The sequence below is a fragment of the Mustela nivalis genome, assembly GCF_964662115.1.
Source record: "Mustela nivalis genome assembly, chromosome: 15".
In the NCBI taxonomy this organism is placed as follows: domain Eukaryota; kingdom Metazoa; phylum Chordata; class Mammalia; order Carnivora; family Mustelidae; genus Mustela; species Mustela nivalis.
This window is the reverse complement of record NC_139034.1, coordinates 14151462-14168842: the sequence shown is the minus strand read 5'-3', so window position 1 is coordinate 14168842 and position 17381 is coordinate 14151462. Positions and strand designations below refer to the sequence as shown.

Here is a 17381-nt window from a genome sequence, read left to right as displayed (position 1 = left end):
GCAGGAAGTTCAGAAGAAAGTGTCTCTTTTCAATCTGCAGATGGACATAAGTGGATTACTTCCTGGTCTGGTGTCTACGTTCATACTTCTGTCTCATAGTGATCATCGAGGACGAAAATTCCCTTTGATTTTGTCTTCTGTTGGTGCTCTTGCAACCAGTATTTGGCTCTGTTTGCTTTCCTATTTTGCTTTTCCATTCCAGCTTCTGATTGCATCTACCTTCATTGGTGCCCTTTGTGGCAATTATACCACATTTTTAGGAGCCTGTTTTGCCTACATAGTTGATCAATGTACAGAACAGAAACAAAGAACAATTCGAATAGCTATAATCGACTTCATACTTGGACTTGTCACTGGATTGACAGGACTGTCTTCTGGCTATTTTATCAGAGAATTGGGTTTCGTGTGGTCCTTTTTAATCATTGCTATGGCTCTTACTGTTAACTTGATTTACATTTCATTTTTTCTTGGTGATTCAGTGAAAGAATCTTCATCTCAGAATGTTTCCATGTCATGTAGTGAAGGCTTTAAAAACCTATTTTACCGAACTTCCATGCTTTTTAAAAATGCTTCTGGTAAGCGACGGTATTTTCTCTGTTTGTTACTTTTTACAATGATGACTTACTTTTTTGTGGTAATTGGCGTTTCCCCCATCTTTATCCTTTATGAATTGGATTCACCACTCTGCTGGAATGAAGTTTTTATAGGTTATGGATCAGCTTTGGGTAGCGTCACATTTTTTAGTAGTTTCCTAGGAATATGGCTTTTTTCTTACTGTATGGAAGACATTCACATGACCTTCATTGGAATCTTTACCACCATGGGAGGAATGGTTATGACTGCTTTTGCCAAAACAACGTTGATGATGTTTCTAGGTAAGTCACAAATGTAGCCTTAGAACTTACCATGTATTTATGTTTATACCAAATGAATTTAATCTGTTGGGTGATACACTTTCAATATAAAATTCTCTAACACATTCTAGTTCAAGTAAGGTATTTTGTTAAAAGCCACTTTGCCTGAAAGTGAAAGCCAATTTGCTTTTTAAAAAAGCAATTCACTGAATAACCACAATTTCCCAAATTTGCATACTTGCCAAAAAATTGTTTTTGAGGAACATTCTTCTTGTGAGTCAATTCTTTAAAAGAGCTTTCGCCAACTTGAATATTTCTTGAAATGCTGAAGGTTGGGGCACTTGGGCGGCTCAGATGGTTGAGCATCCAACTCTTGACTTTGGCCCAGGTCATGATCTCAGATTCATGAGATGGAGCCCGGCATCAGGCTGTCCACTTGTCCGCTAAGCAGGGAGTCTGCTTGAAATTCTCTCTCCCTCCCCACACCCGCCCCTCTCCCTCTCTTAAAAAAAAAAAAAAAAGCTGCTAAAAAAGCTACTTTCCATAAAAATTTGAAAAAGCATTATCTAAAGTAGATTCAAAAGATTTGTAAAATTCATGTGTATTGAATATATTCAAGAAAATTCTTTAAAGACAAGATTTTGCAAATTGATCCTTTTATGAATTGGCTTTTGATAAATCCCTTTTTGCCAAATTAGGCTTCTTTCTTAACTAACTGTTCCAGAAGTGGCTTCTGTAGGCCTTGAGTGAGATGCTGCATTTGAAAGAACTAAGGGATCTATAAAGTGGGACGTAGAGAAAGGTCCAATTCCATCTTTTTCTACAAAGGCACTATCAACCTCTGACTACCTTGCAGGGAAGCAGGGTGACCAAAGAGAATTGGGCTTAATATCCATTTATAGTACCAGGTGATCTGGGCAAGTTACTTAACTACTCCAGGCCCTCATTTACTCATCTGTAATATGGGCACAGTAACACAGAATTCACCAGGTTATAATGAATATTAGAAGAGATCACTGTAAAGCACTTAGCACAATGCCTTGTATTCAGTAAATGTCAGTTCTCCCTGTCTCCCTTAGCGTTTCCAAGACCAAGTAAGTTGATCTATGTGAAAGCACATTGAAAATTATAGAGTCATCAGCAAAAATAATATATTGCTATTTTAGCATATAACTAGAGATGTTATTGACTATTAGGGGCCCATAATGTAGGAGGAGAAGCAATCTGTGTTCATGAAATTATTCCACATAAAGATGAAGAAGCAGAAAGATAACAAATTTATCAATACGTGCATCAAACTAATAAAAGAATGTGGAGGAATGCCAAGTCTGAAAAAGGAGAAACAGAAAATAATGTGAAAAACTAAGTCACACCTCGCTAAATGAGAGTTTGCTACAATAATCAGGGAAATAGTAGATCAGTCCCAGCTGGCAGATTATATAGAATTGGACCTCAAACCTCCCTGAACTCTTGTTCTGAGCACTGAAATAAGAGGGTAAACAAAACTTGAACTGGTCTGTCTACAGGCTACCTGTGTATTCATTAAACAGAAGTCTGTAATTAGTTACTTCAGTCCTTAGGTGCAGTGAGTTAGGATGCTTAGAGAGAAAACATTTCACATTGAAAATTGACCACAGGTTTTTGGATTTAGCCTGTAATTTCCCACCATTTCTCTTACAGTGAGGCTGCCGTTCCTTTTCACTATCGTGCCACTCTCTGTTCTACGCTCCATGGTATCGAAAGCAGTTCGTTCCACTGAACAAGGTGAGTTTAATCAGCCGAAGGAAAATCATGAATTTATAATCTGTACCAACTCAAATCTATATATGACCTTTGTTTGGTTCTTCAGAATATTCTACAGCCCTTTTCCTGCTCAGAACTTCTTTAGAACTAAGTGGTAAGTTCTGTGTTTGGAAGAGGTTTATATTAAGGCAAGGCTGCCCCTGGCCCAGGTCTCCTGCTTTGGAGGGCTTGCTGTGGCCAAACCCTGCCCCAAGAAGAGAGGAGTGCTCAGAGCTAGGCAGATGCTGACTGGGAGCCCACCACACCTACCCCTTCTAGACTACGTTTTGGGTACCAGGACCCCTGTAATTCTCAGCCAGATAGCTCTGGGTTCATGTCCGTGAGGGCCTGACTCTTTTGCCTAAAGGTGGAGTGACCCCATTGTGCTCCCCCTTTAGACCATAGGTTTTGCCTCTATGGGTTTGCTCAATCCCAGGACCCTGTGAGATTATGACCTGGACTGAAGGCAAAGGCTTAACCCATTGAGCCACCTAGGCGCTCCTCAAAATGGGATATTTTCGTGAAATGTTATACACTTTCAAGTAATCAGAGAGGGGAAATACTGCATAGGGTTTCACTAGCCTTTCACTATCCCTATTACCTTGAATAAGAAAGGAGAGAAAACTAGATTTGGGTAATTATTTTGCAGTCTCTGTGCTCTGTATAGCTGTGAAGCTCCCAGCTAAAGCCACCCCAGATGACCTCTTATCTGGTCACTACCTGCACACTCCTTGTGATTATAAATTGGAACACCATAAAAACAGACTTGACTTTCGAAGTCTATTGAATTTTTTAAAATAAACTAACCTGCACTTATTATTTAATCCAGTTTATCTATGGCGACTGTTAGACAAGTTGAACTGCTTGTAGAAGTTAAGCAACAAGCAAACCCTACTTTGTAATCGTGTGGCTGTTTATGCCAGACAGACATACCGCATGACCAACTTCTGTCAAGAATGGATTTAAGCCATTGCATAATAGGACTAGAACAATCCAGTCTGTCTTCCATGGCACTGTGCCTAGCTGTAGCAAGGGATCAGAAATATAAGAAAATAATAACACAGTTAGATAGGGAGGAGTATTTCCTCCCAATTAAACTGAACTTCATGTCTTATAAAACATGGAGATAGTATTGTCTTTATGCTACTTGCTGATTGGTAACTGGGCTCTTGAATTAAGCTTTTATTCATTCACTTGACAAATATGGATTAAATAGATCTACCATGTGCCAGGACAGATTGTTCACTGCTGTGTACAACAGTACACACAGTAGATGCACACTTGACATGAACAGAGCTTTCGTTTTAGTTAAAAGAAGACACATATATGAAAATACAGTATTCTTCAGAGCTATGTTTATGTTTTTTGAACATGTGACCTGTCATTCAATGAAGAATGAGAAACAACCTATGAGAATATATACTACGGTAAAAAAAAAGTTTAAACAGATAAAAATCAACATACAGCACAGCTACTAGACTAAGACCATGGGGAAAATGAGAACATATACATATGAACCATAATCCAGTTATGAAAGGTGATCCTCAAGCTTGCCTTTTCCTTCTCTGTCCAATCAAATACAAGTATTTACGTGATTTGCATTGTTTGTAAGAAAAATACATTACCATTTACCATGGAGAAGTAAACTTGGCAAAGTGAGGAAGAAGCACAATGGCTTAATCCAAGAGCCTGCAGAAGCTCCACAGGAATATATCCTGGGGACATCATGGAGAGTGGAAAACTGTCACAGAACTTTGTATCTGGTGATGCTAAATTTCACACAGAGGAAGAAAGGTATATCCTGTCTAGAGGTTTAATTGCTTGGTCAATGTGGTCTTGGATTCCAGACAAAACTAAAAATCGGTAGAATGAATGAGCCCTTTTCTATGATTATGAGCCTGGACTAACCATGCAGCCACATTGTGCTTCTCGAATAATGTTCCAGGGCCTACTGCCCTCTCCCAAACGTGGGAAGAGCAAGCATGACAGACAGCAGCAGTCTCCCCACTCAGTCTTGCCAGCCACTTCTGAATGGAGGCGGTTTCAAGCAGGGAAGGCAGAAAAGAATCACGCAGCATCAAACCATGGCATAATGAGAACACAGAAACTTACTTAAAGAGTCATGCAGAGGAATCTTGTGGACTGGATTTGTTGTCACTTTCAGGGGAGGGCTCAAATTCAAACTGCAGAACCTATATGCAATCATCTGTCTTTCTCTGCAGCTGTCACTTTTGCCAGATCTGAGAAGCAGATGAAAAGAATTGCTTTAACTTTCAAAAGGCCCCAGGGTGGGACCTTTGCTGGTGGGAGCCACCTGAGCATATCTATATGGAGCGTGTCACAGATGTCTCCAGCTTAGGGATAGAGTGGGAGATAATCTTGAAGTACAATGGTAGCTGTGGCTATGTGTGCGGCTGTGTAGGGAGAGGAGACTGTGGATTTCAAATGGGTCAGCTGCTGTTGCCTCTTAACTTTGCCCTACTGACTCCAAACTTGTGTGTTCAATATCCTCACATCCTCATATTAGGTCAAGGAGTACTGGTGACCTCAGTTTCTTCACCTGCAAAATGGTTACCAGCTTCTCGGGGATTTAGAAAGTATAGCTTTAGCTCCCCAAGCAGTGCCCCACGTTTGCTTTCTTCAAGGAGGAATATTTTTTTTCTTTTTTTTTTTTTAAGGTTTTATTTATTTGACAGTCAGAGATCACAAGTAGGCAGAGAGAGGCTGAGAGAGAGGAGGATGCAGGCCCCTGCTGAGCAGAGAGCCCAATGTGGGGCTCAATCCCTGGACCCTGGGATCATGACCTGAGCCAAAGACAGAGGCTTTAACCCACTAAGCCACCCAGGTGCCCCAAGGAGGAACAATTTCTCCCTCATTTTGTTTATTGTTTTGTTACTCAGTCATTTCCTTTTCTCCCTCCACACCCCAACTCCAAACAGGCACCCTGTTTGCTTGCATTGCTTTCTTGGAAACACTTGGTGGAGTTGCTGCAGTTTCTACTTTTAATGGAATTTATTCAGCCACCGTTGCTTGGTACCCAGGCTTCACCTTTCTACTGTCTGCTGTTCTGTTACTAATTCCAGCCATCAGTTTATGGTATGTAATTATTTCTAATCATTTTATCAAAGGATAGGCAGATTAAGTGAATTCCCTAACCTCAAATTACATAAACTGTTAAAGTTGTTAAAAAACAAAATTCAACTGAGTAACTTTTTTTTTTTTTTAATTTATTTTTGTTTTAGAGAAAGAGTGAGTGGGTGGGGAGGGCCAGAGCGAGAGAGAGCCTTAAGCAGGTTCCATGCTCAACGTGGAGCCAGATGTGGGGCTGACTCTCACAACCCTGAGATCATGACCCGAGCAAGAACAAGGGTTGGTCTTGATGAAATCCCAATAGTTCATTTTTTCCCTTGCTTCCCTTGCCTTTTGCGTTGTTCCTAGGAAGATGTTGCTGCGGCAGAGGTCGAAGAGGTTGCTGCCTGTGTTCTCCTCAAGGATTTTGATGGATTCCTTTCGCACATTGAGGTCCTTCATCCATTTTGAGTCTATTTTTGTGTGTGGTGTAAGGAAATGGTCCAATTTCATTTTTCTGCATGTGGCTGTCCAATTTTCCCAGCACCATTTATTGAAGAGGCTGTCTTTTTTCCATTGGACATTCTTTCCTGCTTTGTCGAAGATTAGTTGACCATAGAGTTGAGGGTCTATTTCTGGGCTCTCTATTCTGTTCCATTGATCTATGTGTCTGTTTTTGTGCCAGTACCATGCTGTCTTGATGATGACAGCTTTGTAATAGAGCTTGAAGTCCGGAATTGTGATGCCACCAACGTTGGCTTTCTTTTTCAATATCCCTTTGGCTATTCGAGGTCTTTTCTGGTTCCATATAAATTTTAGCATTATTTGTTCCATTTCTTTGAAAAAGATGGATGGTACTTTGATAGGAATTGCATTAAATGTGTAGATTGCTTTAGGTAGCATAGACATTTTCACAATATTTATTCTTCCAATCCAGGAGCATGGAACATTTTTCCATTTCTTTGTGTCTTCCTCAATTTCTTTCATGAGTACTTTATAGTTTTCTGAGTATAGATTCTGTGTCTCTTTGGTTAGGTTTATTCCTAGGTATCTTATGGTTTTGGATGCAATTGTAAATGGGATTGACTCCTTAATATCTCTTTCTTCTGTCTTGCTGTTGGTGTAGAGAAATGCAACTGATTTCTGTGCATTGATTTTATATCCTGACACTTTACTGAATTCCTGTATAAGTTCTAGCAGTTTTGGAGTGGAGTCTTTTGGGTTTTCCACATATAGTATCATATCATCTGCGAAGAGTGATAATTTGACTTCTTCTTTGCCGATTTGGATGCCTTTAATTTCCTTTTGTTGTCTGATTGCTGAGGCTAGGACCTCTAGTACTATGTTGAATAGCAGTGGTGATAATGGACATCCCTGCCGTGTTCCTGACCTTAGTGGAAAAGCTTTCAGTTTTTCTCCATTGAGAATGATATTTGCGGTGGGTTTTTCATAGATGGCTTTGATGATATTGAGGTATGTGCCCTCTATCCCTACACTTTGAAGAGTTTTGATCAGGAAGGGATGCTGTACTTTGTCAAATGGATTTCATCAAGATCAAAAGCTTTTGCACAGCAAAGGAAACAGTTAACAAAATCAAAAGACAACTGACAGAATGGGAGAAGATATTTGCAAACGACATATCAGATAAAGGACTAGTGTCCAGAATCTATAAAGAACTTAGCAAACTCAACACCCAAAGAACAAATAATCCAATCAAGAAATGGGCAGAGGACATGAACAGACATTTCTGCAAAGAAGACATCCAGATGGCCAACAGACACATGAAAAAGTGCTCCATATCACTCGGCATCAGGGAAATACAAATCAAAACCACAATGAGATATCACCTCACACCAGTCAGAATGGCTAAAATCAACAAGTCAGGAAATGACAGATGCTGGCGAGGATGTGGAGAAAGGGGAACCCTCCTACACTGTTGGTGGGAATGCAAGCTGGTGCAGCCACTCTGGAAAACAGCATGGAGGTTCCTCAGAATGTTGAAAATAGAACTGCCCTATGACCCAGCAATTGCACTATTGGGTATTTACCCTAAAGATACAAATGTAGTGATCCAAAGGGGCACATGCACCCGAATGTTTATAGCAGCAATGTCCACAATAGCCAAACTATGGAAAGAACCTAGATGTCCATCCACAGATGAATGGATCAAGAAGATGTGGTATATATACACAATGGAATACTATGCAGCCATCAAAAGAAATGAAATCTTGCCATTTGCGACAACATGGATGGAACTAGAGCGTATCATGCTTAGCGAAATAAGTCAAGCAGAGAAAGACAACTATCATATGATCTCCCTGATATGAGGAAGTGGTGATGCAACATGGAGGCTTAAGTGGGTAGGAGAAGAATAAATGAAACAAGATGGGATTGGGAGGGAGACAAACCATAAGTGACTCTTAATCTCACAAAACAATCTGAGGGCTGCTGGGGGGAGGGGGTTTGGGAGAAGGGGGTGGGATTATGGACATTGCGGAGGGTATGTGCTTTGGTGAGTGCTGTGAAGTGTGTAAACCTGGTGATTCACAGACCTGTACCCCTGGGGATAAAAATATATGTTTATAAAAAAAAAAAAAAAAAAAAAAAAAAAAGGACCAATACCCAACTTTTGTAGCAACATGGACGGGACTGGAAGAGATTATTATGCTGAGTGAAATAAGTCAAGCAGAGAGAGTCAATTATCATATGGTTTCACTTATTTGTGGAGCATAACAAATAGCATGGAGGACATGGGGAGTTAGAGAGGAGAAGGGAGTTGGGGGAAATTGGAAGGGGAGGTGAACCATGAGAGACTATGGACTCTGAAAAACAATCTGAGGGTTTTGAAGGGGTGGGGGGTGGGAGGTTGGGGTACTAGGTGGTGGGTATTATAAAGGGCACGAATTGCATGGAGCACTGGGTGTGGTGAAAAATAATGAATACTGTTATGCTGAAAATAAAAAATAAATTAAAAAAAAAAATTAAAAAAAAAAAAAAAAAAAAAAAAAAAAAAAAAAAAGAACAAGGGTTGGATGCTTAACCAACTGAGCCAGCCAGGCACTCCTCAACTGAGTGACTTTTAAAGATCTAATTGGCTCTACTAATTGATTGATGAATTAGGCAGCATCCCATTTAGCAAGCAGAGGGGAGCTCTGCAGAGCTGTGCTGAGCAGAAGGTTTTCACAGAATGGAGGGTGGATCAAGAAGTTATTAGCCAAAGAGCAGAAACAATTGTTTCAGGCAAAGTCACCTTCCCTTAAGGAGAAGAGCAGGGGGTCTTATCGGGTGGATGACCCTGTCTTCCTCTGGGGGATGGAGAGGGCTTATGTGGCAGGGCCACTGGTACTGATCAGAAAACTCTTGCCTGAGTCGTGAAGATTCTGCTTCTGGGAGAGGCTGGAACTGCAGTTAAGTTACATTTTCAGTCCAGGTTTGGTAACTTGGCCTACCTGATGCCATTTTGGGCCTGTGGTTTTCTTTTTAACAAAGTTTTGCCTCAGAATGTACTTTTCTCAATAACTTTTAGACATGAAGACATCTATTGATAATGTTGGAAACCTAAGAAGAAAGAGACAAATGACAAGGCTGACCAGAACTAGGAGAAAGAAAGACTGGGTCAAATTATAAATAGCTACCCCATCTCTTTAAATATGAACAACTGATTAAATTAGCAATGAAGAATACATACATGTATATATATAGAGAGAGAAAGATTCAAACTATGATTTCCTAGAGTATAATATCCTCTGAGGGTCAAAGATTACTATAAGACAGACTTTAATATGAAGTCTTGGGTTGATGACAAGAGCAAGTAGTGTACACTGAATATCAGGAATTTTCTTTCTAGAGACTTGGCTTATTTAATGACTCCCTTTTTAAAGGTAAATACCCAAATAAATACAAAATACTAAATTCTATTTGTGAATAGTACACAGAATAAGAAGACCAAAGTCATACACATAAGAGAAATACTTATATCTCCCTTTGCCTTTTGGTTAATGAGAAGTATGATCTAACTAGGTTAAGTGTTTGCTAACATGCCCAGGCATCAGAGTCAGCACATTCTGTGGGGCCAGCACATTGAGCTGAGAGTACACTACCTTTTCTTCGCTGGGCTTTGCCCATTCCACGTGGCTAAGAGCATAGTGCAGTGATGGGAGTCAGTAGCAAGTGGGGCACAAAAGGCATCTCTGCTTTCTCCTGAGCACTGGGGTGGGCTGGGGTGGGGTGAATAAGGGTGAAAAGTACCAATGTACTCAGGCCTTACATATTCTGCCAAGACTGTGAACTCCTTAAAGGACTGCCCTACATTTACTCATAGTAGGACCGCAATATGTATTATCTCTACTGAATTTTGACCCCTAGATCTGTGTAAGAGTATAATAGTATTTACAATTCCTCTGTAATTTTGATGAAAAGTTATTTTTACTATGTATCTTTTTAAAAAAAAGACTATTCACCTATTGAACTGGCAAAATTAAAAATACTTGTTGTGCTAATGAGTACACAATGAGACAATCTTACACATTGCTGGTAGTGGTATTATTTGGCACTATCATTTTTGGAAGGCAATTCATAAATGTATATCAAAAGCTTTTTTTAAAGTTCAAAGTATTTGACCCAGTGATTCCTTTTAGAAACATATCCTAAGGGAATGGTCAGCAATGTCAAAAACTTATATACAGTTGACCCCTGAACAACAACGCAGGTCTGAACTGCATGGATTCACTTGACATGCAGATTTTTTTCAACATATATAGTACTGTAATGGATTTTTCTCTTACAATTTTCTTAATAACATTATAAAAATATTATTATAAAAATACAGCAATATATATGTTATATGTATTAATACATATATAGAGAGAGAGACATATCATATATGCATATATATAGATATACCAAATACATGTTAATAGACTGCATTATGTTACTGGTAAAGCTCCCAGTCAATAGTAGGCTATTAGTAGTTAAGTTTTTAGGGAGTCAACAGTGATATGAACTGCATGGTCACCCCAACCCCTGCATTGTGCCAGCGTCAACTGGTATAAAGATGTTCATTAAGACAAAAAAAATTTTTTTTAATGACCAAAATGAGAATGATTAAATAAATGATGGTGCATTCATAGCATGAAAAAACTTTAGTAAGAATCGGGGAGTAGAAAATTGGGTAATTTTAATTTTATTCTTCATATATTTATGTATATCTGTTATGAACACATATGCAGCTAGCTAAAAGATAGTTATCCTTTTAATACTGTTTCTAATGTAAATGTAGATGGTCTTCTGAGATTTTTTTAACCCAATACTGTTCAATATATTTTTTTAAGATTTTATTTATTTATTTGACAGACAGAGATCACAAGTAGGCAGAGAAGTAGGCAGAGAGAGAGGAGGAAGCAGGCTCCCTGCTGAGCAGAGAGCCTGATGCGGGGCTCGATCCCAGAACCCCAGGATCATGACCTGAGCCAAAGGCAGAGGCTTTAACCCACTGAGCCACCCTGTTCAATATTTTTAAAAATAAAACTACGTGCAGGGCGCCTGGGTGGCTCAGTCATTTGGGCATCTGTCTTCAGCTCTAGTCATGATCTCAGGAGATCAAGCCCTGCATCAGGCTCCTCACTCAGCAGGAAGTTGCCTTGTCCCTTTGCCCGTTCAGCCCCCTGCTCGCGCACTCTCGCAAATAAAATCTTTAAAATAAAACTACATGCTTTTTTTTTCTTTTTAAGATTTTACTTATTTACTTGAGGGGTAGGGAGGACAGAGGGACAGGGAGAGAGAATCCTAAGCAGGCTCTGCACTGAGCACCAAGGCCCGACACAGGGCTCCATCTCACCACCCTTCGATCATGACCAAGATCACAACCTAAGTCAACCAAGAGTCAGTCGCTTAACTGAGTCACCCATTCCAGATGTCTTCTTGTCCCAGCTCAGTTACAGGTACTGAATATGAATTTCATCCATATCTATAGTCATAACTACTTTTTGTGGACTATAGGATAAACAATGGGACAGATGGACATTTTAGGTACCTGAAAGAGAAAAAAAAACTGTATATTTTTTATTTTCAGAATGCTATGCATAGTGAAGTCAGCTAGACTCAAAATGCCATTACGTTCCGTCTACATATAATTTGCATAATTTATTGGAACCCATATAATGAGGGGAAAGATAGAGTATAGGTTATTTATTTATGTACTGCCTTCATCACAATTTTAAAATGTCTTGTTTGCTTTTGCAGTGTGGTCAAATGCACCAGCTGGAATGAAGGAAGCTATGTACTTCTTACAGAAGAGGAATCCAGTGAAGACACTTCAGAGAGATGATTGTGATTAAAAAAAAAATAACTGAAAGTACACATCATATACTCTGACTTCTGAGGAATGTAAACTGGTACCATAATCAATATTTCATGACTAATCAATGTTACATGTCCTTTCTTCTAAGCTGAACAGTGAGAGAACTAGCTCTTGGCTCTAGCTTCTTACAGTATCATGCACTTTGAGCACTCTATGAGTATCATGTGATAGATTTCCATAGATAGAAGAACAAATCTCAAAACACTTCCCATTTTCGGATTTAGGAAAGAAACTGAAACTTCACAGTATAAAGAGGGATTAAGAAACTTGACATAATAAAAAGCAATAATCTCCTGACATACTCCAGTCTCATGCTGGGACCAAGGAAGGAGAACTAACTCTATATCTGTTTCTTCATCTGCAAAATGGGTTTGTGACCTCTTGAAGATTTCAAAGGCTTAACTGTTCAAAATTATGATGAATGATTCACTGACAGGAAAATAATGATAAAACATTCAAATATTTCTAGTACAATCGTACCTCTGCTTGGATAATGCTTTGTTTTCTAGAGCCCATCAGGTTGACAGTGAAAGCATTTAATGGATTCAAAAACCTTAAAATGGAATCACTTTAAATGACACATATTTTCACTTTTTCCTAATATGTTTCATCAGCGACAGGCATGATAATAATTAGATAGGTAACACGGGGTCACTGGAAAAAAAAATCATAAAAAGTTGTTTATAAAAAAATGTAAAAACTGAGCAAACAATCAATCAGGAACTAATATTACAGAGCCAATATTCATTCCTTACTTTTTATCAAAGAATAACCATTTCTTACTGCCTTAAACTCATCCTGAGACCCACCCTAGTCCCTGAAAACACATTCTTTCATGCCTTCTGTCTTTCTATATGCTGTTCATTTGCCTTTCCTCCCTTGGGACAATGAAACTTGATTCTCAGCCAAAACACTGCTTCCTCTGTATAGTCTTCTTGACACTTCTTCCCTACTCCTGTAGTCCCCCCAATCCCTGCAGAGTGTCCACAGCACTTTCTGTATACTTCATCCTACCATCTTCCATTGTCTTCTAATATTTGTCTTCCCTACTTGAAATGAGCACCTTGAGGACAGGGACAATCTTTGATTCCTCATTTTATTTTTCTCCTCAATAAATGTTTGTTGAACTAAATACAAAATTTTGTTTTACTTGTAAAAGTAATTTAAAACTCCATATTTAGTAATGTGTCGTGTGACACTTTTAATAATGTGTCATGAGAGTAGCCACTGGTATCATGCCACAGCCATTAAGCCAACCTGAAAAATATGCTAGCCTATACACTTTTTAAATTGTTTTTTTTTTTACCAGTCCCTCAATGTCTTTTATGTTTTAAGTTACCATATATAGTAATGCAAATGCCTTGAAGTACAACTAGATGATTCTTCCTAATTTCTCTTGACCATGGATAGAGTTTTCCATTCGACAGCACTGCTTACACCTTTTCCTGTAGGGTAATCATGATTGCTGGACTAACCAAGAGCACTCAGTGTAAAATATTATAAATGTTTATTTCCAAGACTATTCCTTTTAAGTCTACCTAATGTCTCTTGGAAGCCCAGGTAAGAACTGAGTGCTTTCTATATATATATGTAATTTTTTCTCCCTTCCAATGCTCTTTCCACACCAAAAAATATTTTATGGCTTGCAAAGTGTTCCTCTGTATCAACTTACTATATACTCTCTTAATAACTCTAACAAAGTAGATATTCATTTTCCTCATTTTACAGACAAGGCAGGTAAGTCTCTGAGAGACCTGGCCAGTTATTCAACTACTACTAAGCAGGAGCATCACTCAGAGATGGTCTTGGCCCTGCTGAGATTCTTCATAGCTAAGGTATACATGTTACAGATTGTAAATCCAAAGGAAGGTGGAATATGAAGTGCCCCCCAACACATCAGCACTACTGTACACAACTAAACTGCCTACGATATTGCCTTTTTTGTGGTTAGACATGATGGTCTATAAAGTCCCTTTCAGCTCAACCTTCCATGATTTTATACTCTTCATCTAAACTGAAGAGATTATGGATGGTGTTATTTCATATAGTTAAGAGATAAAGAGATGGGTTTGTATTTGGGCAAAAACTATTTGAAATGTGGTAAATCAGGGCATTGGACTGAGATGGCCCAGGGTAAAAATAGAGAATGAAGGAGTTTAGTCATTTCCAAAATACATATCCTAAGATACGGATTAGTAAATGTGATGAAGACTAGAGAAACACATAAGCTGATCAGGGTATATAATCAAGCCAGAAATGAAAAAGAAAAAAAATGCCACCACCTAATCTCCCATAATGTGACCTAATTACCTGATTATCTGAAGGAAGAATTAATTAAATGATTTGTCTCTGTAGAGTCCATATAAAGGGAACAAAGAGGAAATTCATGTTCCTTTTTATCCAGCTCTGTACAAGGGGGGTTAGATCTACCATATCTAAGAGAAATGAGTACTCCTATCACTACAGAGGGAGTATTTCTATGAGATTAGACTATTCAATAGATTCATTTATACCCCGCATTGCACAGCGTCAAGAAATCCCTTTTCTCTTAAGGAATCAATCCCATTTACAATTGCACCCCAAAAATTGTAAGATACCTAGGAATACACCTAACCAAAAGGTAGAGGATCTGTGCTCTAAAAACTACAGAACACTTACAAAAGAGATGTGTCTTATCGACACAAAGAAATGGAAAAATGTTCCATGCACATGGACTGTAAGAACAAATATTGTTAAAATGTCTATGCTACCCAGAACATTCTACACAATCAAAGCAATCCCTATCAAAATACCATCAACATTTTTCACAAAGCTGGAACAAATTATCCTAAAATTTACACGGAACCAGAAAAGGCCCTGAATAGCCAGAGGAATGTTGGGGAAAACAACAACAACAACAAAAAACCCAAAAACTGGTGGCATCACAATTCCAGACTTTAAGCTTTATTACAAAGCTGTAATAATCAGGACAGTATGGTACTGGCACTAAAACAGACACATAGATCAATGGAACAGAACAGAGAACTCAGAAATGGACCCTCAACTCTATGGGCAACTAATCTTCGACAAAGCAGGAAAGAATATCCAATGGAAAATTGGACAACCACATGTAGAAGAATGAAACTGGACCATTTTCTCACACCATACAAAAAGATAAACACACAATGGATGAAAGACCTCAATGTGAAACAGGAATCCATCAAAATCCTAGAGAACACAGGCAGCAACCTCTGGGACCTCGGCTGCATTAAATTCTTGTTAGACATGTCTCTGAAGGCAAGGGAAACAAAAGCAAAAAGGAACTATTGGGACTTCATCAAGATAAAAAGCTTTTGCATAGCAAAGAAAACAGTTAACAAAACTAAAAGGCAACCTACAGAAAGGGAGAAGATATATGCAAATGACATATCAGATAAAAGGTTGGTATCCAAGATATATAAAAAACTTACCAAACTCAACACCCAAAAGACAAATAATCCAATCAAGAAATGGACAGAAGACATGAATAGACATTTCGCTAAAGAAGACACAAAATGGCCAACAGACACATGAAAAAGTGCTCAACATCGCTTGGCACCAGGGAGATACAAATCAAAACCACAATAAGAGACCACCTCACACCAATCAGAATGGCCAAAATTAACAGGTCAGAAAACAACAAATGTTGTTGAGGATCCAGAGAAAGGGGAACCCTCTTCCACTGTTGGTGGGAAGGCAAGCTGGCGTAGCCACTCTGGAAAACAACATGGAGGCTCCTCAAAAAGTTGAAAATAGAGCTACCTTATGACCCAGCAATTACTCTACTGGGTATTTACCCCAAAGATATAAAAGTAGTGATCTGAGGGGGCATCAGCACCCCAATGTTTATAGCAGGAATGTCCATAATAGCCAAACTATGGAAAGAGCCCAGATATCCATCTACAGATGAATGGATACAGAAGATGTACATGTACACATACACACACACACACGCACACACACACCACTGGAATATTACTCAGCCATCAAAAAAATGAAATCTTGCCATTTACATTGACATGGATGGAATTAGAGAGTATTGTATTGAGCCAAATAAGTCAATCAGAGAAAATAATTATCATATGGTTTCACTCACATGTGGAATCTAAGAAATAGTGCAGAGATGAAAAGAGGATGGGAGGGAAAACTGAATGGGAAGAAATCAGAGAGGGAGACAAACCACGAGAGACCATAAGAAACAAACTGACGGTTCCTAGAGAGGAGGTGCGTGGAAGGATGGACATTAAGGAGGGCATGGGATGTGATAAGCACTAGGTGTTATATGCAACTGATGAATTACTGAACTCTACATCTGAAACTAATGATGTACTATATGTTGGCTAATTGAATTTAAATTTAATCCTCTGGTTATTCAACTTCCAAAAATCCTGCTGATGAGAAGAGGATATCCTAGGTTCAATTCTCTTTTAATGAAATGCCTGCATTATCAGAATCACCCCAAGGATTTTTTGTTGTTGTTTTTTAAATCCCTAGATATTCTGATTCAGTCCGTCTGGAGTGAGGTCTTAGAATCTATTTTAAAAATTGTGCCAGATGGGGCGCCTGGGTGGCTCGGTGGGTTAAGCCGCTGTCTTTGGCTCAGGTCATGATCTCAGGGTCCTGCGATCAAGTCTGGGCTCTCTGCTCAGCAGGGAGCCTGCTTCCTCCTCTCTCTCTCTCTCTCTGCCTGCCTCTCTGCCTACTTGTGATCTCTCTCTGTCAAATAAATAAGTAAATAAAATCTTTAAAAGAAAAAAAAATAGTGCCGGCAACTGATACACATCCAGATCTGGAAACTACTGCCCTAAATGAGTACTGCTCAGCCCTATTCTAAATGTACATTAGAATAATTAATGTGGAATGGGCAGTAAAATAAATACAAGTAACAACCCTTTTCAGGGTCCAGTGGTTTTCAGTCTTGGCTGCCACAGAGAATCACCTAGGGAGGTTTTAATACTGCCAGTGCCCAGATCCCAGTCCAGGGCAACTAAACTGGAATTTCTAGAAGTGGAGGGAAGACATCAGTATTTTTTCGAATGTTATCCATGTGATTCCAAGATGCGGCCAGGGTTGAGAATCATTGCTCTAGATGAAGGGTCAGCACACTTTTCATGTAAATGGCCAGAGAACAGAGAATAAGTATTTTAGGTTTTATGTGTTATACAGTCCATCACATTACCTACCTGCCACTGTAGCACAAAGCAACCACAGACCATACATTAATGAATGTGCATAGCTGTACTCCAGTAAACAAAATAAGCAGCCTGCTGAACTGGGCAGTCGTTTGCAGAATCTCTGTT

General features: G+C 39.0%; 2 protein-coding genes across 4 annotated transcripts in view; one reads left to right on the top strand and one right to left on the bottom strand.

Annotated features, from left to right (window-relative positions):
- The window catches only part of SLC46A3 (solute carrier family 46 member 3), a 20300-nt gene extending 7098 nt beyond the window's left edge, over nucleotides 1-13202 (top strand). For both annotated transcript variants that reach the window (XM_082700958.1, XM_082700959.1), the window contains 4 exons: nucleotides 5-875; nucleotides 2535-2618; nucleotides 5576-5732; nucleotides 11946-13202. In XM_082700958.1, coding sequence (XP_082557084.1) covers nucleotides 5-875; nucleotides 2535-2618; nucleotides 5576-5732; nucleotides 11946-12030 — 1197 coding nt within the window. In that variant the 3' untranslated portion in view covers nucleotides 12031-13202. The remainder of the gene's footprint in view (nucleotides 1-4; nucleotides 876-2534; nucleotides 2619-5575; nucleotides 5733-11945) is intronic.
- POMP (proteasome maturation protein) overlaps nucleotides 11417-17381 on the bottom strand; it is a 30789-nt gene continuing 24824 nt past the window's right edge. The window contains exons 6-7 of one of the 2 annotated variants that reach the window (XM_082700960.1): nucleotides 17265-17381; nucleotides 11417-11736 (exon numbers count right to left, since the gene is read on the bottom strand). In XM_082700960.1, coding sequence (XP_082557086.1) covers nucleotides 11729-11736; nucleotides 17265-17381 — 125 coding nt within the window. In that variant the 3' untranslated portion in view covers nucleotides 11417-11728. Of the gene's footprint in view, nucleotides 11737-13024 lie in introns of those variants that run through there. The other variant, XM_082700961.1, reaches the window with a different exon arrangement.